Source organism: Pteropus alecto, unplaced genomic scaffold (genome assembly GCF_000325575.1).
Source record: "Pteropus alecto unplaced genomic scaffold, ASM32557v1 scaffold3, whole genome shotgun sequence".
Taxonomy (NCBI): domain Eukaryota; kingdom Metazoa; phylum Chordata; class Mammalia; order Chiroptera; family Pteropodidae; genus Pteropus; species Pteropus alecto.
Window position 1 is genome coordinate 41,643,186 of NW_006442484.1, and position 25,438 is coordinate 41,668,623.

The window sequence follows — 25,438 nt, forward strand, 5'->3', positions numbered from 1 at the left end:
AACCAGGGAAATTGTGTGGGATCATTGCAAGCTCCATTTCAGATTCTTTCTTAACCCAATCCCCACATAGGATGTAAATTCCATTAGATGCCTCTGACTTCCGTTTTCTCTCCCGGACACACGTCAGCAGTAACAGTTTTGGGAAGTGCAGGAGGGTTCTCTGGGGCATGAGGCATCTTTAGCCAAAGAGGCCGTCTAGGGGTAAAGCACTGAAGATGCTTAACATTTGAAAGAAGTGTGAACACTGTATTTACATTTAAATTAAAATGGAAACTTCTTATAGGTTATGTTTCTAAAAGGTGTGTGTGGCACATCTGCTGAGGTCTATTGTTTATTCATGCTGTAAATCCTTTGAAATGTGTGAAAATGCTTTCCACTCATTATAAAGCTCCTGCCACCCCTGGATTACGACTTTGATGTCACCAATCCTGCTTCAAAGGGTTCTTTCTGGGCTATTAATCACAGTTTAGCCTCTGAAGATATCGCCAGAGAAAACATTGGACATCTTTTTGCTAGACTTGCTAAAAACTTTGAAACCTGGAGTGTCTTATGTGTGTACAAATTGCAGCATTTCCTTTCAATGACAACTTTTTATTTTGCTACAAAATCAAATGACATTGTAGGTAAAAATATAAACAGATCTCTTTACGCACTTGGTTTGGGAGGCTGGGGATGAGAGAGGAGATGAAGGGTAGTTGGGTGGTAGCTAAGAGAGAAGAGAGTCTGAGCAGGTCACTTACACCCTTCAGAAGTAAAAGGCTGTAGGAATCAGAGTGGCCAAGAGATCGAGTTTCAAAGGGAAGCTGCTTTATCATTTTTTCTCATCTTTCATTTCTTTTTTTAACTAACTACAGCTCACAGTAGCAAGTTACTGGGATTCCCTTGCCTTCTGCTCTCTGCTTTAAGACCTATGTGAACTGTTCACAGTAAATCATCATCATCATCATCATCATCATCATCATCATCATCATCATCAATGTTAGTAACGTGAAGTGAGCACTTACCTTATACCAGCCGCATGTTGACAGTGCATTTTGTGAATTATTTCCTTGAATGCCTATAACAGCTCTGAGAATTAGGTAGTATTGTCTTCATGTTATAGACAAGGCAATCGCAGCTCTGAGAGGTTAATTAATTTGTTTAAGGTCAAGGCTCTAGCAAATGTAAAACCCATTCAGAAGCTTAATGACATATATACCTCCTGTATACATGAGAAAGACCCAGGAAAACTGAATAGCTTTCTGAAATGGCCCAAGCCACCACCTTTAATATCATCTCTGACTAAAGACAAAATGTGACTGGAGGTTGGGGGGGCATGGGGGAGGGGAAGGAGGCTAGTTGTGGGAGTCGATCAGGAAGAGAACAATAAACAAGGGTAAGATTATTATGCAGATTGAAGTCCTTGCCTTCTACATTGATAAGAATTTCTAGAGATTTAGAGTCTTTTTTTTTTCTTCCAGTAGGAGAGAGGGAGACAGCCTCACAAAATGAGATTTCCCTTATAAATACAAATGTTTCTTGGGAAAGGGTGACTTCTAGTCAGTTTTTAGAGCTTCACCATGTCTGTTGTTTCTTAAAAATAACTAACTTAAAGTAATCAATATGCCAAAGAAGCATATATTGGGGTATTTTACTTCCCTTCATTTATAATGACCATCTTACAGGTATTAGGTAATATCTCATTGTGATTTTAATTTGCATTTCCCTGATTGTTAGTGATGTTGACACATCTTTTCATGTGTCTGTTGGACATTTGTATGTCATCTTTGGTGAAATGTTTATTCAAGTCCTTTGCTCGCGCTTTAACCAGGTTATTTTATTTTATTTTATTTTTATTTTATATTTTGCTATTGAATCATAGGAATTCCTTATACATTTGACCCTTGAACAATGCAAGGGTTAGGGGCACTGAACACCATGCTGTCAAAAATACACATATAACTTAAGTCAGCCCTCTGCGTACTTAGATTCCCAGCTGCTGACTGAAAATACAGTTAGTTGGTCCTTGAACACTGGGTTTGAACTGCACGGGTCCACTTATACATTTGTGGATGATAAAGGAGCTCTGTAATAAATCTAACCTAAAGTAATCTCATGGGTAATCTGATCATAAATTCTTTACTGGGCAGGTCATGGTGGGTAGTCACACCTAAAACCTATAACTTCTCTAGTAAATGTCATCTTTCTCTTAAGCAAGCTCTGTCCATTGTTTTTGTGTGCAAAACAATGGTTAATACACCTTCGAAATGCTTCTTTTTCAGACCCCTCAGAAGTGTAACCACTCTCAAGAGAGCATATAATCTTGTTAAACTACCCTGTAATACAGTCAAAGAGATTACCATGCCTTGCTTTCTCCTATATTCATATAATCTTCTCTACATTCCCTCCTTAATCCCAAATGTGTATAAAAAACTACAAACTGTCATACTGGGGGCATTTGAGATCTTGCTTCCTGGCATATCATCAGTGTAGCTCAAAGAAACTTATAAAAAGTCTGTACAGGTTTGGATTTCCCACACAGTTTAAACACTTGTTGTTCCAGGGGCAACTGCATATTTTGGAAATTAAACCCTTGTGAGATATATGGTTTGCAAATATTTTCTCCCATTCTGTAGGTTACCTTTTCTCTCTGTTGATGGTACCCTTTGCTGTGAAGAAGTTTTACGTTTCATGTAGTCCAACTTTTCTGTTTGTTTTTGCTGCCTGAGCTTTTGGTGTCCTATTCAAGAAATCATTGCCAAGACCAATGTCATGAAGCTTTCTCCCTCTGTTTTCTTCTGGGATTTTTATAGTTTCAGGTCTTACATGTTAAGTGCAATATGAGTTGATTTTCATGTATGATGTGAAATAGGGGTTCAGTTTCATTCTTTTGCAAGTAGATGTCCAGTTTTCCCAATACCATTTATTGAAAAGACACTCCTTTCCCCATTGTGTAATCTTGGCACCATGTCAAAGATTATTTGATTATATATGCATGGGTTTGTTTCTGAGCTCTCTATTCTGTTCCTTTTGTCTATATGTCAGTATTTATGTGAGTACCGTATTGTTTTGATTACTGTAGCTTTATAATATATGCTGAAATTTTCTCAAGATTGTTTTGGAGCTTTGGGGTGATTTATGGTTCTATATCAATTTTAAGGTTGTTTTTCTATTTCTGCAAAAATACCATTGGGATTTTGATGTATACTGTATTGAATCTGTAGATTGCTTTGGGTAGCATGGACAGCTTAATACTTTTAAGACTTCCAATTTATGAACACAGTGAAAGGTAGCAGACTATGTGACCCCAAAATATGTTACATTGGCATAAGGATTATTTAGAGCTGAAGGCAGTTGAGAAGCAGATGTAGGAAAAGCTCCCTGCCTTCACCACCTATTTGTCTAAAACCAGGATATAAATTTGTAAAGTAGGACATAAACTTTTAAAGGCTCTCTGCCCTCCTCTCTACCAGAAAGGATAGAAGTTAATCACCAGAGATAACTCTAGACCTTTATCAGCCCAGGGACAGCAACAGAAGAATAAACTTTACTAACTAGCCCTTATCTTCTATTAACTTTCCCACATATTTACATCCCCACAATTTACTGCCTCAGAAACTCAAAGATATTTTCCTTTGTCTTGTCACTTCTCTACAAATTTATTGTTCTTTTGTTAAGATGTTAAGATGTTAAGCCCTAGTTCTAACCACCCCTTTGAGTTGCTCATCACTGAGTACTCCTGTTGTATGTATGATGCATGCATTAATAAACTTTTGCTTGTTTTTCTCCTGTTAATCTGCCTTCTGTCAGTCTAATTTGCAGAGCCCCAGTCAATGAACCCAAAAGGAGTAAAGGAAAAAGATTCCCCTCCACACTCCACACACACACGTTTGTTTTTCTATTTATTTGTGTCCTAAAATTTCTTTTAGGAATGTTTTGTAGTTTTTAGTAAATAAGTCTTTCACCAAGTTGGTTAAGTTTATTCTAAGTAGTTTATTCTTTTTGATGCTATCGTAAATGAAATTGTTTTCTTAACTTCCTTTTCAGATTTTCATTGTTAGTACATAGAAATGCAACTGATTTTTTTGTATCCTATGGCCATGTTTTGAATTTATTGGTTTTAATAGTTTTTCTTGTGGAATCTTTAAGGTTATCTTCATATAAGATCATATCACCTGTAAACTGGAATAATTTTACTTTTTCCTTTATGACTTAGATGGCTTTTATTTCTTTCTTGCCTAACTGCTCTAGCTAGGACTGCCAGTACTATGTTGAATGGAAGTGGTAAGAGTGATATCTTGCCTTGTTCCTGATTTTAGGGGAAAGCCTTCCAATTTTTCATTGTTGAGTATGTTAACTGTGGGCTTTTCATATATGGCCTTTTAATATTGTGGTAATTTTCTTCTATTCCTAGCTTGTTGAATGAAATAGAGACTTTTTGTTGTTTCTTTTTTGCTTACGAAACTAATATAAATTCAATTGGTAGTATAAATTATTTTTAATTACAAATAATTGTCATAATTTATTTGTAGTTTATATCATTGAAGTTTCAAAATTCAAATTTTTCTAAATTTTTAAAATTTAGAGCAGATCTTTTGGGAAATTCAGAAAACTATAAAGACATAAAGGGAAATTTACTCATAATCCAATTTCTTTAACTGTCCTTCACTTTAACTTCCTTGTCCTATTTTCCCAGGTAACTTGGCCCAGACAAGAGCCAGGATAACAGCAGCCTCAAGATCTTTGCCTCCACATTTCAGTGCTGGGAGAGCCAAGGTGAGTAGTAAGTTTGTACCCAAAATAATATAGACCTCAAGGTGCTCCTGCCTGGCATAATTCCAAGTGGGAAACATTAGTTTTCTTTATCTGGCCTACTACCTGGGCAATGTGGAAAAGAAACTAAAGGTGTTTATGAATCAGGGGTTAGGAAATTTCAAACATCATGAAATCCTTTCTGATTTTGTGTCAGAGGAAAAAAATCTTTTCCTGTATACCCTCTTAAATTCAGTAGCTGGGGGACTGTGAATTAAACCCAAATTGACAGATTAGCAAGAGGTAAAAAACAAACAAACACATTTTAATCATGTACCTACAGGAGTTCACCAAAAAAAAATGACTCAAAGGGGCAACTAGATTTGTGGGCTTATATACCATCTTACTAGGAGATGAAGAAGAGAAGGACATTTAAGGCAGAACAAATGACCTTGGGGAAAAATAAATGGTCTCTTAGGTGAATATGTGGGAAGTACAGTAGTTTTAAGATAATGTCTATTTAGACAATTTCCTATCCCAGTGCTGACTTGTCATCTTGGTGAAAGGAGTCAATCTTTTCCAGTTGCAAAACTCCCAGAGAGGAGATTTATCTGCTTTTAGGCAGATAAGGGAAGTTGAAAAAAAGCTTTTTGCAACTGTTGATTCTTACATGTCTTTAGCTTAAAATAATCTTTATACTACTGTGGTATATTCTAGACCTTTTCACCTGATTCATAGAAAGACCACTTAAGATACAGAACGATGACACTTGAAAATAAAGTCCATCTAGGAAAAGATAAAGCATTTTTCCATGAAGCTTTCATCAGCCTACAGAGGAGGATAACGGAGACCAAATAGAGTCAGCAGGGAGGAAAGAAACCACACCCTTTCCTATCACTTTGTTTTGCCCTCCAAAAAATGAGCAGTGTACTTGTCTATGCACAAGGGATGTTAGAAAGGTTAATAAATATCTCATTGTAAAATATTTTTAACTGTTCCATCCTCCTAGCTTATGTTTTACAAAAATCTCAAGGACTAGCTGCTTAATGTCTATTATATGTATTAACATCAAGAAACAATTATGTTGAAAGTGACGGAGTGATAAACAGGTCATACCTCTCAATTTTCTTATCTTTTGCTCATATTAATTATTAAATTTAATAAAGAATAGGCAATACGGCCACACATACTTTTGAATTTTATCCCAAAATTGATACAGACATACATATCTGTTCTTACTTCCTTTGAGAATAAGGCTTACCTGCACTTAATAGGATCTCATGTCGTTTTTGTTAATAATAATTTTAACACCCACATTGCTATTACAATCTGTTGTAATACTCTACTTTTCAACCTCGTGAGTTTGTGGCAAGATATTAGAACTATTTAACATGGGTTATATGGACTTCTAGAAGAGGTTTTCAGTGGTTCTGAGAACCTATTGATATTACATATAAAATTTTGTTGGTGTTAAGTACAGTCGCTTCTCATTATTCATGAAAGTTATGTTTTATAAAGTTGCTGTGAACACTGAATCAGCAAATACTGAAGCATGGCTCCTAGGGAAAATATGCCATTAGGTTCTTGCAAGCCTCTGGTCACGTTTTGGTTGGCTAATTAAAATATTATTTTTTTTATGTGTGTTTCTATTTAAAGATACCTTATTTGATATATATTTCTTAAAAATAATTATATGCAGTATTTCTTGAGATAAAACAATATTTCAATTATAGTATTTGTGTCATTGAACTCAAGGCCAACTGCACTATAACTCTCGCTGGAACAAAGCTTACCTAACACACATATGTTCTCCAAGAGGCACATCACAGCCTTCTTGCACTTAGGAGCACCGGACAGCACTTCAGCACTATGATTAGGGGCTATCTTAAATGGAGAAATCACCAGCCAAAAGCACAGAAATGCAAAAAATGAGGCACTTAAACAGACCTTGAAAAAGACACTTATTTACAGCATCAGAGCTGAAACGAGAAGGCAGAGTGTCACCTCGTTCAACCTCACCTGGAAACGTGCATATCAGGTGGCTCAGAGTTTTCACCACTCTGCATATCTGTGAGTGACCATGAAAACATTGAGTATTGATTTGGAAGTTGCAAATAAATTTTAGCAAGTAGGCAAATTCACAAATATGGAATCTTCAAATAATGAAGATCCACTGTAAATTTGTTGGTTTTTTTTTTTGAATCATTGACTTCTAGCAGATTCTAAAAGGGATTATGACGCAAAAAAATGAAAGACTCCTGTGTAAAATTCTGTCAGCCCATATTCCCCTTCTTTCTTCAATTTGATTTTTTTACTATTAAACTCTGACAGGACTCATTTCCCTGCCTGTCACCTTTGAAATACCTGCACAGTGTTACCTCCCTCACTGCACTGCCTACTATTCATTGTTCAGGCCCTGCCTATATGAGAAGTGTGCCCTCTAGTGTGTGGCATATATTTATGTCACTATAATAAATACGTGTGTGTGTGTGTGTGTGTGTGTGTGTGTGTGTGTGATAAAAATTCCTAGAGATTTGTCTTTATTTGGAAAGGAAATGAGCTGAAATTTCTAATTAAGTCATCAGAAAATATGAAGTGAGCTAACAGCAAGAAAAAAAATTCCATCAGTTTCTTTCTGCCTTATCCAAGATAAAATAACAGAGGTGGCCTTGCAGGAAGCTGGCCTCCAATACATTCAGCACCCCCACACTGGGCCAGGTATTAGTGCCAGTCTTGCTTCTCTGTTTAGCACTATGGAGGCTTTTGGTAGGTGTGATAATGTAGGGATCTTCCTTTAAGAAACAGATGTGTCACTTGATGGCAGTAAAAATTCTTGACAAAAGGCCTTGTCAAGAAGATAAATATAAGCACTTCTGAGGTTTCGGGATACAAATAGTGGGTACTAACCAAGACCGGGGGAAAATATCATTCAGTTTTTCATTATTTGCTGAAATCTACATGGTTTATGAGACTTTTTGGAGTCTGTCTTTATCCTAGAGTAAGTTCGTTGACATATGAGGCAAATCTTTTTGATAATACCTTGTCTTCAGATAACTTTTATTCATTATATCAAACAACATAGAAAGGCAATGTATAATGTTTAAGAAGTAAGTTTTGGCAAACAAACAAAAACTCATGGACACAGACAACAGTTCAGTGGTTACCAGAGGGAAAGCAGGGAGAGAGGAGATAGAAAAAGGTAAAGGGGGCCAAATATATGATGGCGAAAGGAGATTTGACTTTGGGTGGTAAACATATAATACAATATACAGATGATGTATTATTGAATTGTATACTTGAAACCTATATAATTTTATTAACCAATGTCACCCAATAAATTTAATAAAAAAAGAAGTAGATTTTGGAATGAGACAGAATGGGGTTCAGATCGAGCCATGGTCAATTACTAGCTGCAAGACTGGGAAATTTACCTAAAATCTTTGAGCCTTGTCTTCTTCATACATGGAATAGGAGTAATAATAGTACTTACCTCCTATGGTCATTTTGAGAATTCAATGATGTTATGCAAGCAAAGTGTGTGGTATAGTCATTTCACATTGGAAACAATAAATGTTTTATTACTCATATTTCGATAACCATCTAACATCCATTGTGAAGTCTATATGTATTTGGAAACATGCTCATTCCCTATGGGTTTGGGGGTCTATACCACAATTTGTAAACCTTACTCGTGGCTGCTCTGAAGGCTTAACCAGTACCTTCCTCAAGGACGTCAGTCATGTGGGCAAAAAGCAAGCTTGCTCAGCTCCATTTGGCTTATATTTTTGTATAAATTGATATTGTAGGAGAAAGGTATACTGGTCAAACAGACAATGGTCTTATTCAGAATATTTGTTCTACTGATTATTTTGAAATTGGTTTCATTGGAAGTATTTTTTTCTGTGAATAAATAAAAAGATCTTGCTGTGTTGCATGGGGGCTAGTATTCACCTTCTGCCATGGAACAGAACTAAATTGATCACTAAACAAACTAAATCCAGCATGCTAGTGATGGAAGGAGAACTGACTGATTTCTTGTGTGTGGTTTTTACTAACCAAGGCCATACAACTAGTAGGTAGAGGAGGCAGAATTTGAACTGATTCCAAAACTGTGGGTTCTGTAGCACATACCTGCCACCAGTCTCTTTTCGTCCTATGAGGTAAAAATTTATATTTTGGAGAAGACTGTTTTGAAATCCTCATCTTTGGGAAGAACTATTTGCTAGATGATGCCCTAATAGAATCTCCTTTCTGGATTGTTTCCAAGAGGCTTTTTTTTTTTTTTTTTTTAATTAAATGAGGCTACCATTAACTAAATTAGCTCAGGAAGACAAGCTCTTAGGTTAAACAACAATCTTCTCGTCTCTTTTGCTTTTGATATTTTAGAGTTCATTGGAATTCTCTGAAGTTCATGGTAGGGCCAGTGCAGACAGAGTCCTCTTAGTTCGAAGGGCCAAGGGAGGCAACTTCTGGTATAACCCTTGTCCAAAATTCCCTTTTAGATTCACTCTGTGTCCAGGAGAACCTCGTGACTATGCAAGTATAAGATACCCTTGACCGACACAAGACCTTTCCAAATTCTTAATTTAGAAAATACCCTAATAGCACATTATTTATTCTTTAAAGTACGGTACTAGATATGTAGGTGATGAACTGCAAACAAGCATTAACATTTCCAGATTGTCTATAACCCAGAATAGGTTTTTACTTACTTCCTGAGAGTTGCTCTATGAATACAAGGATAGAACATGAAGTCATGCTGGCTGATTAGACAGGGGAGCCCACCAACCTTATAACTTTGGAGTGCAAATTGGTGCTTCATTTTATACTTTTCCAATTTGCTGCAAGGGATGGGTACTAATCTTGAAAACGTTACATATCGTATCTTGTAAATTATGTCTTAGCAGAATTAATGTACATCAAGGAGTTCTGATCACTAAAGTATTCTGAAATGCCAGGGTCCACTGTCTATTTTAAGGAAGGGTAACAGGTAAATTCTACTAATAAAAGGAATTTGGATGAGTTTTTCAGCTGCCCTTTCACAGTGCATTAGAGCCTAAGGGGCTGGCACTGGCTGGCAAATTTGAATAAAAGGAGAGGGAAATGAAGGTGGAAAAGCACGAATTCAAAGCAAGATGTGGTTTTTAAAGGATAAAAGGAAGCGGAAATTCCTAAAAATTTAGTGTGTGTGTGTGTGTGTGTGTGTGTGTGTGTGTGTGTGTGTGCGCGCGCGCGCACGTGAGAGAGAGAGAGGGAGAGAGAGAGAAAGAGAGAGAGAGAGACAGACAGAGACAGAGACAGAGACAGAGACAGAGACAGAGAGAGAAAGGTCAAGTTGAGAGGGAAATATAAAGAGAAAAAAGTTTAAGAAAACTCAGAATTTATGTCTGACTGAAGGCAGACCCTAGCCAAGATCTTATTTCCTTTGGTCCTGCTTGACTTGCCCCAACCCTCACCAACTCTGACCTCCATTCAAATGGGAATGAGATGGGGAAGAAACCTTTAGGTAACTAACTCTGCAGAGTACAGTACATCTCTGCAGGTGGGGTGGGCGTGTTGTGTTTGTTTTTCCCTCTTCTATATCAGAACAACCTTCCTTCTCAACACAGAGCTTTTGGTTTTCTCCTTCCTCATTCAAAAAATTTAAAAAGTCAAACCTGCAGGCGGTTGTACCATTGCTTCAGCTGCACGCAAATGAATGATGGCTTTGGGAACACATCCAATCTGCAGTCTAGAAAAGAAAGCTGCACTGCTCCCTGACATTTCTTCACTAAGAGATATCCTCATATTTCTGCTCACTCACTATTTAGGTAGCTTTTCTAGTTTTTGAAAACTTAACTCCACCTTTATTCCCCTTCTTAAATAAACCTGTTTTCTTTATCCAAGCCCATTGAAGCATTTCTTTCCATTTTGCACACAGTCTCCTAAATACCCCTGGTGGCAAGCTTCATTATTCTCCCAGCTCCTTGTGTTCCTGTCCCTTCAGCACCCACTTTTCACGTCTGTTGAACAATGCTGCAGACATCGTCACCCCATCGGGAAGTGGTTGCCTCGACAGCAGTCCACCGAGCAGAACACACGTGCTGACAGCAGCATCTTCCAGTTCAAACGTTCCTGTTTCATACCCTTGCCACCTGTTCAGAGCAGATGGGAAGCTGCCATGGCAGAGGCCGGCCAGTGCTGAAATGCCACTCCTGCACTCTGCAAACCAAATAGCTTCATGTGTGTGGAGCAGGGCTTTTACCGTTGAGGTCCAATAACAAAACACAGGCTGTTTGCATTTGGTTCCTATGATTGTTTTTATTCATAAATCCTTGTAGTCAGCCCAGGTAGTTGGGACAAATGATTGAGAACAGGTATGTATATCTCAAGCTTGCGTTTGCAGTGAGCACGTGGGAACTGTGGGAGGCAGGAGGGGTGTGGCAGCAAGGCCACTGGACCTCATCTAATTCTTTGTGGTTTAACTTGGGCTTTGGACCCGTGTCTATATAATCACCCAACTCCATGGGCCTTTGCCCAGTTTTCTTTTAAGAAATAGTTTGGTCTCATGTGGCATTATTGCAGAACTTAACAGGGGCCCATATGAAATATAGAGATAACACTGATGGGGTTTATACTTAGACCATATGGTACTTTGCAGAGTGTGGTCATTGTCAAGTGAGTAGAACAGTACAAATTCTATTCTGATTTTATATATCTTTAAAATTTTTCTCCATAGTGTTCACTGTGGTGTTATAAACATCAAAGTCCCTCAGATATTTGACTAAACAGTATTTCATATTTTGAAAAAGCTAGAAAATGAATTGTCGATATTCTCAAGCCACTTCCCTCTGCCTATGTTCCAGGTGGACACTCTGGAAGTAATACGGCATCCAGAAGAAACCACCAACATGAAGAGACAGACCATGGCTTCTTACTTCCGGGTATGGAATCTTCTTGATCTCTATTCTGCCTGCTTACAGAAGGGACTTGCCACCCCCTTCCCACAAGAGGCCCGGATCTAACAGAGTCACTGAAACAAGAGCAAAGCACAAGAATCAGTTAAGAAAAGTCGGGAGTGGGGAGAGAAAATTATAGCAGGAAACCTACCTCTGAGTACAATGCTCTCTGATCTCAATCAAATGAAACCCCAAGTGTCTACAGAAAGCCCTCTCTGCCACTGGCATACAGCTGTGTCCATTGAATGTGCTGATTTTGTTAGCATTTGAACTGCTTCTTGGCCTTAATCTACTGGAGTCAGCCACTTTTTCAGCATATTTACTGGAAAAATAAAGTAGTTAATAAAACTTCAGAAGGTGGCTTATCAAGTTCAGATCCTGAATCTGTCTTAGCTTTGACTTTATTTTCCTAGTTTGAATTGACCCACCGCAAGACCCATTTGCCTGAGCCCAATTACTTCCCATCTCTGCTGCCAAATTCCTGATATATCATCTAGTAAAATGATTCCTTTGAGTAAAAATGTTGTCTCTAGAAGGGCTCTGTTAAATGCATATTATATAGGAAAGATAAGACACAGATATCATGTACCACTGGGAGTTAAGTTTCAGCCAGTTTCATGGTAGAGATGCTGTCAGTCCAAAGACAGAACTACTGATCCCAGGGACAGGAGAATAAGGTTGTAAAGTGGGGTCACCCCAGGAAGGGGCTTGGCAGGAATAGGAAGTCAGGTGGGAAGCAGGGTCATGAGCTGGAGTTGCTAGGCAGGCTGATCCAGGAGCTGGCACCATGGATAGCAGGCTCTACAGAAAGCTATAGTAGGTTCAAAAGGATCTAAAGCCAAGAACTCTGACCTAGCCAACTGTGCTTCAGAGGCAGCCTAGAATTGGGCTCAGGGTATGAATTACCGGGGCTCAGAGGCCTTTGAGTTCAGCAGTTTATCCATGTACTGTTTGTTCCATGCTACGGTTTCTCTGGCAGAAAGGCATTCAGCCTCTGTTTCATCACCCACAGTTGTACATTTCTAATTGCCACTTATTTCTTATCTTGAGATGCACCCTGCTGCTGTCCCCTTTAGAAGAAATATCCTCTTTCTGTCAGAGGGCGTGTATGCGCACGCGCGCGCTTGTGTGTGTCCGTCACAGGATTTGGAGGTGCGGAGCAACTCGGTGAAGTCATCCTCAAGATCCTAGAATCCCTCTATCATCAGAGAAGCCTCTGACTTATAGTTTTTCAGATATACACCCATGCTAAATACTGGTCCCAAATGCTAAATCCAAGAAATAAGATGTGTTGGCAAACTAGGCAATACCATTTTGGATCAGTGGAAGGTGTGATTATGAAATAATGAACTGATTTCTTGGGTGGTTTATAATTGCTCCTGAAGGTGTGTCCAAAAGAGGAACTCCAAAAGTGGATGCCACCAAGGAACAGCTGAGACGTCTCCTGCACAGGCACCCCTCTGCTTGTCCATGTGCTTTCTCTCTGTGAGAGCCTCATGCCAGCCACTCAGCATGTGCTAGTTAATCTTTATTATAATCTTCTTTCCTCCAATTTTCTTGTTTCCTTTGCCCTCTTTGTTTTTCTCTACCAGGTATCAGTAAGATTCTCTTAGACTTTCTGATAGTTCTTTGGCTGAAGAAGCAACGAACTCCTTTCCTAAAAGCTGGACATTTTAAATTACAAATACAGTTCTGGGGTATCATCTTGGAATACCAGAGAGGAGCTAGTTCTGGTGAACCTAAGCATGTTCTTAGGCACATAAGTTTCTGGCACATGAGGGCATTGCCTGATACTAGGTGATGTTGAAAGAATGCTTTTGAATCCGCAAGCATTCATAAGTACTCATCAGAACTTATATTATCATCTATTGCTGGTTTCTTGTTCAGCCTCAAAAAAGGTCCATGAGTTATTTACAAGCCAACAAAGTGCTCTGGAGGCCCCTGGAAGCCTGCATTGCAGTTATCCATTATGTTCATGGTAGCTTCATCTCATGTGTGTTTTTCCCTTGATAGTATTCTCTGATGGATCTGCTCTCCAAAATGGTGGTTGGACAGCCCCACTTTGTGCGCTGCATTAAACCCAATGATGACCGAGAGGCCCTGAAGTTCTCTCAAGAGAGAGTGCTGGCCCAGCTTCGCTCCACGGGGATCCTGGAGACGGTCAGCATCCGCCGGCAGGGGTATTCCCACCGCATCCCCTTTGAAGAGTTTGTGAAAAGGTCAGGCTGGCATCTTGAGAAATATATTATGTTAAATATAGCTCTGCTGTGGCCATCTGTGTCCCCTGGGGTTGCTCCCACTGCCTGCTTGCCTCCAAACATGTTATTGGCCAGTTACCAGCTAACATTTACTTGCTTAAATGTTGCATTTTTATTGTGCTCCAACTAAATTGCAGTGATCTGGAGGACAGATTAAATTTCCTTCTGATCACATTTTAAAAATAAAAATGTCCATAGATATTTATAGGTTATATAACCTTAGTTTTAAAAATCTCTAGATATTTAATTGGTATGATGAAAGTATCTCTCTATAAATGGGCCAAGATTCTGGCAAACATGAATGCACCCAGGCTAAAACAGTGGCATGATATAATACAATAGCTAATATTTACATAGCACCTAAAACGTTCTAAGCGAATAATCTCATTTGATCCATAGAACAACCCTGTAATCTAGGCTCTGTTATTGTCGACTGTAAAGGATTTTTATAAAGTTTATTTGAGCCAAACTGACAACATGCCAGGAAGCAAGATCCCAGTTGCTCCAGGGAATGACAATTTTTCAATTCTTTTTATATATCTGGAATTAAGAAGGGAATGTAAGAAAGATTACATGAAGGTGGGAGAAAGTCAAGGAAATCTCCATGATTGGATTACAAGATAGTTAATAAGATTATGTGCTCCCTTGAGGGTGGTTATGCCTCTGAGGGGTCTGGAAAAAAGAATTACTTCTGGTGTTTGAAAATGTGTTAACCTGATGCAGGAGCACAATGAACAGGGCTGGCTTAAGGCAAAGATAAACCTTTCATAAGGGTCTAGCTACCTGCCATGATCTATCCAGTTAGGAATTTATAATCAGTTCATCCTGTGAGGTTAATTTTGGTCATGGGCTTATCGGATTCATTATAGAACCTCCTTTTCGTTCAAATTATTATCCCCATTTTACAGATGAGGAAATTGAGGGGCAGAAAGAAATCAAGTGACTTTCCCAAGGTCCCAAGTATATAAATGATAGAGTCAAAATTTGAACCCAGATAATCTGGCTTCGGCATCCACACTTTTAATCTCCTCAGTTCATTGCATTTAATCAATCTTTGTTGAAATAAATTGTTGTGGAGCTTTTTAGACCCAGAAATTGCTTTTACCTCCGGAAGAAATGCCATTTCTTTCTGCACAGCTGCCGTAGGCATACCTTGTATATGCATATGATTACGGACAAATGTTCACAACACTTTCTGTGAAGAAGTAAAGGACCGTAATAACAAAAAAAAAAAAAAAAAAAAAAAAAAAAAAAAAAACCACCTCTGAGAAGCACTGTTGTCTGAGGATATCCAGAGAGGAAAATTAAAATCTATTATAAAATCTGTCACACCCTATCAGCCATCTTTTATTTCTTCTTACCTCCTTTCTGAGGTCATTTTTCCAAATTCTTCTTTGGGAAGGGTGAGTCATAATGTGATAAACTGCTCCATCAAGTATTCCAAATGTCACTACACTCCATAGAGAAGAAAGGGGAAAAAATAATCCCCGTGATGAGAGCTTTTAAATTTAAAATAAGAACGAAATGGCTTTAAAAAAGAAGTGTCTTTGAGCCTCTTTTTTTCTTTCAAATTTGGAGGTAGAACGAGAAAAAAAAATAGACTATTTTAGCACATGAATGTTACTAGTCAAATATTTTTAGCCACTAAGTGTTGAATACATAAAAATATTTAAGAAAACAGGTCAAATGCTAAACAGATTGGCACTTCTTTGTTCGTAATCAGAAAACCATTAGGCAAGTGTGAACAAGAGTTTCAAAATGTCAGTAAATCTGAGAGTATCAAAGATTTCTGAGCCAGCAAGTTAATTGGTGTTTTGATCCTTTTGAGTAACTTAACAACAAAATGGATGAGTTAGCAGTTTTCTCCCTTGATGTTATTCAACAAATAGGTGCACCTCTTATCTTCCTGTTCAGGGGTGCTATTTTGTAAACTCTTAGCAGGAAATATGCAGACAAAACAAAGAGAGCAGAGCTATTCAAGGTTTATCAGGTGGAGGTAAATAAAAGATAAACGCTTGTTTAATGTTATTCTTTACCTTTTTGTATTTTCTGGCATTCAGGATTGAAATCCTGATGTGCACACCTGAAAGGCAGTGTTTTGGGGATTATGTTGTCTGTTCCAGAATAGAGAAGGACTTCCCCGAGTCACCCAAGTCTGCAGACTTGGCCAAACCTAAAATATTTCCTTGCCCCATCATCTTTGAATTTTCTGGCTAAATGACTTGGAAATCCCCTTTAAATTTTTCATTCATGGAGTCTTCAAGGAAAGGGTTATACTGTTGAGGGGTATCGCAGAAAATGATTATGAATGCTCATGGCTTCATGGTCATTTGGCTCTGAAGCATGGTCTGACAGAAGGTCTACACTGGGGCAAACACATATGACTGCATGTGTTGGGATGCGTTCTGGCAAATGTCTAAAGGATAGGACAGTACATTCAGTCAAAGTGTTACGGTTTGTTTATTAAACTATTATAGTAAATAATGCACTTTAGTAAGGAGATCAGATTTCTAGTCTCCTTTTGAGCATAATATTTGGCAAATAACCTAACATTTCTGTAAAATATGTTTCTTTGTCTGTATGTTAAGAAGGCAGGAAGACACGGAGCCTGTATCCTGAATATTTTCAGGGGTTATATGCAGCTTCCTAAATCTTACTTTGCCTCTAAGTCTTCCAGAAAGGCCCACATCTCTCAGGACCCGATTCATAACAGTTGTTAAATCAATGTCCGTTGAACATAATGAAACTCTTTCATCAGCAGATTCCACTTCTCACGATGGCATGAGAGCCATGGTGCCCTGGTATCTCCTTCATCTCATTCTCCCTTCTCTTCCTCCACTTCCTCTCCTCCAGAAATTTAGGTGTCACCTTTGTCTTGTCTTCTCACTTTCTTCAAACAGTTCATCACCAGGCTCTGCCAACTTTACCTTTGAAGTTTCTCAACAAGAGTCCCTTGGGAATTTCCCATCCTTGTCTTTATTAATCACCCATTTCTCTCAATGTCTAGTAGTAGCAGCAGCAGCAGCAGCAGCAGCAGCAGCAGCAGCAGCAGCAGTAGTAGTAGTAGTAGTAGTAGTAGTAGTAGTAGTAGTAGTAGTAGTAGTATTTAACAGAAGCTTAATTGAAATATAATTCATATATGATAAAAATCACCCTTTAAAAATGTACAGTTCAATGGTTTCAGTATATTGACAGAGATGTGCAACCATTACCACTATCTAAACTGAGCATCTCTTCATATGCTTAGTGGTCATTTTTATATTTCCTTTGGAAAAATGTCTATTCAAGTCCTTTGCTTATTTAACTGTTGATTTTTGTATATTCTGGATACTAGCTCCTTATCACATATATGATTTGCAAATATTTTGACCCATTCTGTGGGTTGTCATTTCAATTTCTTAATAATGTTCTTTGAAGCACAGAAGCTTTTAATTTTGATGAAGTTTAATTATACTATGTTTTCTTTTATTGGTTATGCTTATGGCGTCATATCTAAGAAACCATTGCTTAATTCGAGGACATGAAAATTTATTCCTATGTATTCTTTTATGAGTTTTATAGTTTAGCTCTTATATTTACATCTACGGTCCATTTTGAGTTTATTTTTATATATGGTGTGTGGTAGGAGTCCAACTTTTGTATATAGATATCCAGCTTTTCCAGAACTATTTGTTGAAGAGACTATTCTTTCCTCTGTTGAATTATCTTGGCATGCTTGTTAAAAATCAACCAACCATAAATTGGTCATAAATTATTTCTAAGTTCTTAGTTCTATTCTATTGATCTATATTTATTCTAAGCTTTATAAAGCTCTTTTGCCCACAAGCTCCACATAGCTTCCTAAATGGACCTCTGGCCTATTCTGTTCTTCAGTGAGCCACCAGAATATGATTTACCTAAAATTCCTATCTCAACATGTTGCTTCCTTGATTACAATCCTTATTTGATTACAATCCAGCTTTAGTCCTCTGCCTCATACAGGGGGGTCTCCCTGATCTGGCCCCTTCCCACCTTACCAGTCTCTTTTCTGTTATCTTCCCACCTCTCAGCCCACACTCCAGCAAAAACCGAACTACATGGAGCTCCATAAACACCCCATGCCATTCTATGCTTCTGTGCCTTTGCTTATGCTGAGTTGCCTGAATCCCCCTTCCCTAAGTCCTCTGTGGTCTGACTTAACCAGGCTAACCCCTGCTCATTCCTTGGGATTTTGAATAGGCATTTTCTTCTTGCAACACTCCTTGACTTCTCAGGTTGGGTGAGGAGCCCCTCTGATGAACTTCATTGGTAGCATCTATCTGCCTGCCTATCTCTTACCTTGATATTAACCACGTGGGAGGCAAGGATATTTTTCAGCCAACTTTATATCTGCACTGTCCAGCACAGTGCCTGACACAAATTAGATGTTTAATAAATGTTTATCGAATTGATACAAACTCTTACTCATTCTCTTTCATCACTATAGTCTTTTACCATCTCCTGACTGACTCTGGTCCTTGCTGTTTTGAAGTACATGACAGGTATGAAGCTGGATTTGTTGAGGTTAACTTTAACTTGCATTGTAAAGTAGAATCTAGGTTGTTAGAGCATAAGATTTCTGGTAATAAGATTTTAGTAGCTCTTTATCAAAAAAAGTTAAGAAACCATAAATAAGATGATAAAAAGCCTCTAAACCTAGCCTGAAAATACTATTATTAGAATTTAAAACATTACAAGGGTGACATTTAAACAAATTTGCCTCATTCTCTCTACAATAAACATTGATTTCCCCCCTCCCCCAAAAGAAACAAGCTTAATAGGACAAGGAAAATTCCCTGCTCTGGCTCCTGCTTTCCAGCCTCTTCTCTCTCATCTCCCCACCTCTCAGCTCCAGAAAAAACAGGACCACTTAGAACTTCCTAAAACAGCACAAAATATGCCTTATTAAAGCAATAGCCTGTAAAAGCAGGCCACTTCCTTGGTGTATTAGTCAGGAATCTTTCAATAAGTCACTAAAATTCAACTCAAACAAGTTGAAGCAAAATTTAAAAGGGGATGTATATTGCCTTTCAATAACTAAGAAATCCAAAAATATCTCTGGATCCAGGGCATCAAGCAATTTTACAAAGCCATTATCTTTTTTTCTTAAGTTTTTTTTTTTTTAAGTTAAAATTATTGGGGTGACATTGATCAACAAAATCCAAGAAATTTCAAGTGTACAATTCAATAGCCATTGTCTATTTTAAATCAGCTTTGTTTTTTCTCTTTCTTGACTTTCTTGTCAGCTAGGCAATTCTTTCTCACATGTTGCCAAAGATGTTCCCCAGAAACTCCTATTGGAAGCATCCTATAGACTTAGCAACAACAGCAGCAAGTAAGTTCCTGAGCATTTCCATACAAGGAACTCTCTGGTTGTCCCAGCTTAAGTCTCGTGCCCATACTAAAACCAATAACTGTGCCCAGAAGAATTTTATCAGGGTCTTCAGTCAATTGCCAGAGGATAGAGTCAGCCCCACTAGGACCATGGTCTGTGGGACTCAGTTAAAAGAAGGAGAAGATGGATAAGCTAAATCAATAGGCATCCATTGCCCACTCTTTTTGACTGTTCCATTCCCTGGAATCTACTGTAACAGTGCGGGAAGATCTAGCTATTTACCTAGAAGAGGTCTTTAATTTAGAATTTCTAAGAAGAATAAAGATTTTGTTGACAATAACAATGTTAACTTTGGGATAAGAACTATATACAGTTTAGTATAGTTAACCTAAGCATAGTTGGCTTTTTGTTTCTTGGGTTTTTTGGTTTTTGAAACGTAGCTATGCTACTCGGTGGTTTTCTGAAAACACTTTCCAGATCTACTTCACTAAGGAATTAGGGAAAACTCGCAGTCAATTCTGGCCCAGTTTGAATTCATCTTCTTGCATTTGACATTTTTCTCTGATCTTAATCATTGTGGGTTATGATGTTTTTGTCCCACATAAGATTGTGCTGGATTCCACTTTCCTTTCTTATACCCACCCTGCCCCAGCTTCTATTTGTACTTTAAGTATATTCTTTAATAATTACTTTGCGCAGTAAGGCTGCTTCTTCCCTTTCATACTCACCATGATCTATTATTCTCTTGACAAAAGCTTCTTTCTAAATCTATGAGTCTGCAGTTTTTCCTTCTTTCTGTACGATCTCTGCAGTAGTTGTTGACCAACTAACTGTCTTTGGGTTCTGAAGCAACTTGTTGCTTTCTGCCTTTTCAGAGCAATAAAAAGAAGCCCTCCCATACCTTTTAGCAGTAAGTATAAAGTCCTAAATGGGGTCAAAGCTGAATCAGATTTACCCTTTAGGCAGAGTTATGGACTCCATGGCATTCTCGTGACATTCTCACTGGCCACAGTAGCTCAAACAGAGCATCATATAGCCACTTACCCAAATGAATTATAAAAATTTTATAATTTTTATTCAATAAAAAGACTGATGTTTGCCCTCAAAAAGATTCTAATAGCCAACCTTCTATCTAGATCCAGCTACATATAAGTGTTCATTTACTCCCTTTGCTTTTGGTTCAGTACTACTCAGCTCTGGGCGATTTTAGGCAAAAACCTTCTATTCTAGAAAGCCTACCTATAGGGTTGGGGAAGAAAATCTGAGAGTATGACTGCTTCTTAATTAACTTTTAAGAAATTCTTTTGTTTTAATTCTTTCTTCAAACTCTAACTCAAACTCTCAGAGGTTCCTGGGCTGTTGATTTCTGACTCTTTGTAGTTAGTTGTGTTCTTTGCCATAAATCAAAATGCTTCTCATCTTTCCCCATTATGGTTTGGATTCAGCTTTCTCAGGTCTGCTAAATTCGTTACCATTTTTTCATCTGCCTTCTTGTTACCAAAATTTTGTGCTTATCTTCTTTCTTCCTTTCTCTTTATCTTCACAAAGCATTTAAACTCTTTTATAAAAAAATTCTCTTGCTGTCATTCTACTTGGATTTCAGAAGGGAGAATAAGTAAACGTATGGGTTCAATATACCATCTTTATCCAGCCGTTCTTTGAGTGCATTACCTGTTTAAAATACAAATGAATAAAATTAAGATACAAAAAAATTAAAAATATAAAAAATAAGTTTTTTAATGTAGATCATATTTTTTATAATCATGTCCAATTTTCTTTAAAGATTATTTTTACTCCCCTGACCCAGGACATCATAGTTTTGCATACCATAATGTAGGGAATTTCTAACTAAGAAAGACCACTTCTCTTTCATGTGGGATTTTGTATATCATAGTCCTGGGACTATTTGAGATCTGCCTAATGGGCATAACACCTTAAATATTCTTTAAGATCTTCCCTTTCAATGGTTTAATATCCCTGATTATTTTTTTTTATGTTTCCCTTTGTAATTAAAATGAAATGAAGGATTGTAAACATATAGAATTCCTTGGCAGTGGCAGAAAGAACACACAATTGCATAGAAGAACTTGTGTCTAAAAGTGTGGTTTAATGGAATGGATACTAGTTTTTCATATTCACTGAGGGTGAAGACAATCCTCTCAGCAGTTTCAGAAACCATACATTTATTCTAATAAACCATGCTGTTACTCAAAATATTTTTATTTGGAGCTTCTTTCAGACCTAAGCACACAAATATTTCATTTGGCTTATAGGTACACCCACACTGACCATCTTTTATATTAGAATTTGGTCTAAATTAATCTCAACTATTTCTAAAAATTAACATATATACAAAACAAAAATTTACCAACTTCAAGGCTCATTTTAAAATGGAAGCTCAGATATCGATTCTAAAAATAAATCCCTGAAATGTTTGTGGCAATAGAACATTCATGTAATCTCCCAAGAAATTGGGGAAGGAGTGATCTTTCAAAGGAAATACATTTGTTAGGCATGTTGGTTCTGGTGTGACTTTTTTTGTGAATCAGTTATCTCATTTTATTACCACCTTCCAAGTAGTAGCAGGATCTCTTGCAGCTACAGAGAAGCCTTGTGAATGCCAAGGATTATGGACACAATCATTGCTGCTTAACATTTGTGAAGAATCAAAGTGCCTTAAGAAATATCTCCTAAAAAGCCATTTATACACTTCTACCTTTATGTGTGTATCTACATCTCTAATAGAGTGCCTGGCACATAGTAGGTGTTCAACAAATGTGGAACAAATGATTCTATCCCCTTGCCCCCTCAACAAAGGAGCTTTATTTTTGCTGCTTTTATCTATCTATACTCTAACTGAGAAGACCCACAAAACTCCTCCCTGTGGGCATCTCCAGAGTTGACCAATTGACTTTCTTGGTTTCTAGAGCAGTCCTTTGAGATCCAGATATTCTTGCCAGGGGAGGGTCTGGATTGACCCTAGACATTCTGATGTTCTTAGAGTTGACCTTTAATTTCAAGTCTTTCATATTTGGAGTTCGACTCTTGAATTCGTACTTCTTTAGGCTCTATCCAGAGTGATTCCTGGATGAACCTAGGAGGCAGATATGCACGTCTTATTACCCACCAACCCACAGGGCTCCTCAGTTCCTCACCATCAACATATCCTCTTTGTTATCAAGCAAAATGTGTAATGAGGACCTCCCAATATGGCAAACTCTGTACAAGTATTGAGAACACAAAAATAGAGAAGGCACACTCTTGCATTTAGTTATCTTTGGATTAATGGAAAATGTGTATCATAATCACAAAAGAACATATGGCACAGAACATCCTAAACATTCATTCTCTACTTTTGACTAGTCACTGCTATACTTCAGAATACTAATGATAGTCTCTCAACTGAATCTTTGCCTGGCCTCTGAATGTGTCTTCCTAACACTAGCCTGCTTAGTCTACATGATTCTTTACACTGCCACCAGAGTTATGTTAAAATTTAAAGATGATTATGTGACTCTCATGAATAAAAATCTGTGCCTGCTTCTCATTACCTATAGGATAAAATCCAAAGCCTTTAGCTCAGCAGGCAAAGCTTTCTGTAATTGTCACCAACCAATTATTCTCATTTTTTTCCCCTACCATTCTCCCTCACATACCCTAGACTGCTGTCAGCCTGACCTTGGACCCTCCAGGCCCATGTACAATGGTTACTCAGTGCTTAACCTTTGCACCTCCTCTTTTCTCTGGTGGAAAGTCTTTATGTGGTCGTCTCCTCCCCACCTTTCAACCTCCAGCCCAGGCACCTTCTTTCTGAAGCCTGCCTGGATGCCCCCATGCTGGTAGTCACTCCATCCTCTGTATTCCCACAATTGGATGTTTATATCTTTGTTTTAGAGCATATACTTTTATTTTTACCCTAACATTTCTGCCTACCCTACTAGAGTGTGGAATTCTGAGGAAATAGCATGGACCTTACTCATTTTTATATCCCCAGCATCCCACATGGTATGGTATCAGGACAATGGTGTATGTTCAGTGTTTCCTGAATGAGGGAAACTATCAGTCAGAAATGCATTTGACTATGAATAGTAAACAAGTATTTTTAGTGGCTCAAGCCAGGGTTTCTCTATCTCACCACTGCTGACATTTTGGACCATATAATTTTTTGTCATGGAAGTCTACACCTGTGCCTTGTAAGGTGTATAGCAGCATCTTTGGCTTCTACCTATTAAGATACCAATAACCTCCCACCTTCAACTTGTGACAATAAAAAATATCTCCAGATATTGCTAAATGTGCCCTGGGGGGCAAAATTGCCCAAACTGAGAACAACTGGCAAATAGGTTTGTTTGATTCTCACAAAAATTTAGAGGTAAGCTATTTTTAATGTTCACTTTAAATTTACTTTAATGTTAGTTTTTAGCTGTTCAATGAGGTCATTACGGCCCTGAATACCTGCTGGCCTCGTTGTATTCTTTTCTCCATCCTTTGTGTGGGAGTTGGCTTCTAGTCTCATGGTCACAAGGTGACTGCTGCCTCTCTAGGCAACATGCCTGCATTCTAGGCAGGAAGAAAGGGGCTCAATGAATGGCCAAGCCAGTCACATTTGACCCGCTTTTATTAGGCAAGAAAACATTTTCCCAGAAGCCATTTTACATACCTAGGACTGGGGCTAGGCACATTGTCACCAGAAGGAAAGCTGGTGTTCAGTTAGACACGAAGAAGTGGGATATAAATGGGAAAGTCACTAATTATGTTTATCATAGAAAAGAAATCTAATGTTTATTAATTCAATGAGGGAGTAACTAAATGACTAAGGGGCTGAGTGAATTTTAATAAATAAATACTTTCAGTTTCTCACAACCCACTCATTTCTTCTTCCTTGCTATTCAGCTTCTTCCTTTCTCAGGATAGTAGCTTAAGAATTAGCAAGTGCAGAAGTACAGGAGTAGAAGCAGGCAAAATACTGGGGATCCTTTCATTCCATCACCATAGAAAGGTGCATTGGCAGTTTTAAGCCTGCAACAAATTCTTTTAGTTCTTACAAAGTGAACTGAATATCATTAGTTATCACTGTGAAAATTTCAGCTACAAGGACAGGGTCCCTGACAATCTCTTACAGAGCCCCAAGGTCAGTACTCACTCAGAGGACGGGAGGTAAGAGAAATATCAGCATCACAGAAGAGTCAAAACATCTTAGGAAAGCTTGGAATCTAAATTTCAATTTTCAAAGAATAAAGCTTCTATTTTTTTCTCTGGGTAGTCAGCAGTGAATAAGGAAATGTAAATCTTCCAGGAGCTAGGATGGCGATGCCATGCCTTATCTCTCACAGGACATTCTGGATTTCTTTTCCTTTTACCTGTAACAACATTGGTGAGAGCCTGCCATAAAATAAATCTTAATATGCCATTCAGATAAGCTAGTATATCTGCAGCAAAGTAAACAGAATCCTCAATTCCCTGCAAATTGGTTTACACGGTAGTGAGGGACATGTTAAGAGATAATACTTAGGATAACGGACAACTTCAACACTGTAAGTAAAATACATTTCATGCTTATGTGAACAGTCTCCATGTAGGAGCAACAGTTGAGTGGTGACATTCTCTGGGAGAGATCTCTAACAACTACTGTCTTTGTATACTGTCATTTCTGCCCATTTATCTCTGTTTAATTGAGGGAGTGAGTTGCTCACTCCTCCCCAACTCTGTGTGTGTGCGCGCGCGCGCGCGCGCGCGTGTGTGTGTGTGTTGATGCCTTTTACATAGGTGAGACCTTAAATGACTTAGTTTCTCTCTTAACTCTTACATAACCATTGTTATAACCTTGGTGCAGTAAACAAAAAACATTCTTAAAAAAGCCTTCTACGATATTGTTGAAAGACTCTAAAAGATGGCCTGGTCCAACTTTCCCATTTCACAGAGGAGGCTGAGGCCAGAGAGGTAAAGCAGCTTCTTCCAGGTGTCATATCTAGGAGTTGGCAGTATCAGTCTCTGTGGGTTGCTGTCGACTGGAGAGAATTTCTGTGACCACCTCCCTCCTTTTTTAGGGACGAGGTGGGTTCAACTTGGCCTTGCCTGAGCTGAAGATCCTTCCCAACTTGCCTATGGCTATAGATGATTCAAAATCCCCAAACTCATTCTTTTAAGGTCCTGCCTTT

General features: G+C 38.1%; 1 protein-coding gene across 1 annotated transcript in view; it reads left to right on the forward strand.

Annotated features, from left to right (window-relative positions):
* Nucleotides 1–25,438, forward strand: part of MYO3B (myosin IIIB) — a 342,946-nt gene that overhangs the window by 184,839 nt on the left and 132,669 nt on the right. The window contains exons 24-26 of the mRNA XM_015596448.1: nucleotides 4,676–4,755; nucleotides 11,577–11,654; nucleotides 13,683–13,888. Of these exons, the coding sequence (XP_015451934.1) occupies nucleotides 4,676–4,755; nucleotides 11,577–11,654; nucleotides 13,683–13,888 (364 nt within the window). The remainder of the gene's footprint in view (nucleotides 1–4,675; nucleotides 4,756–11,576; nucleotides 11,655–13,682; nucleotides 13,889–25,438) is intronic.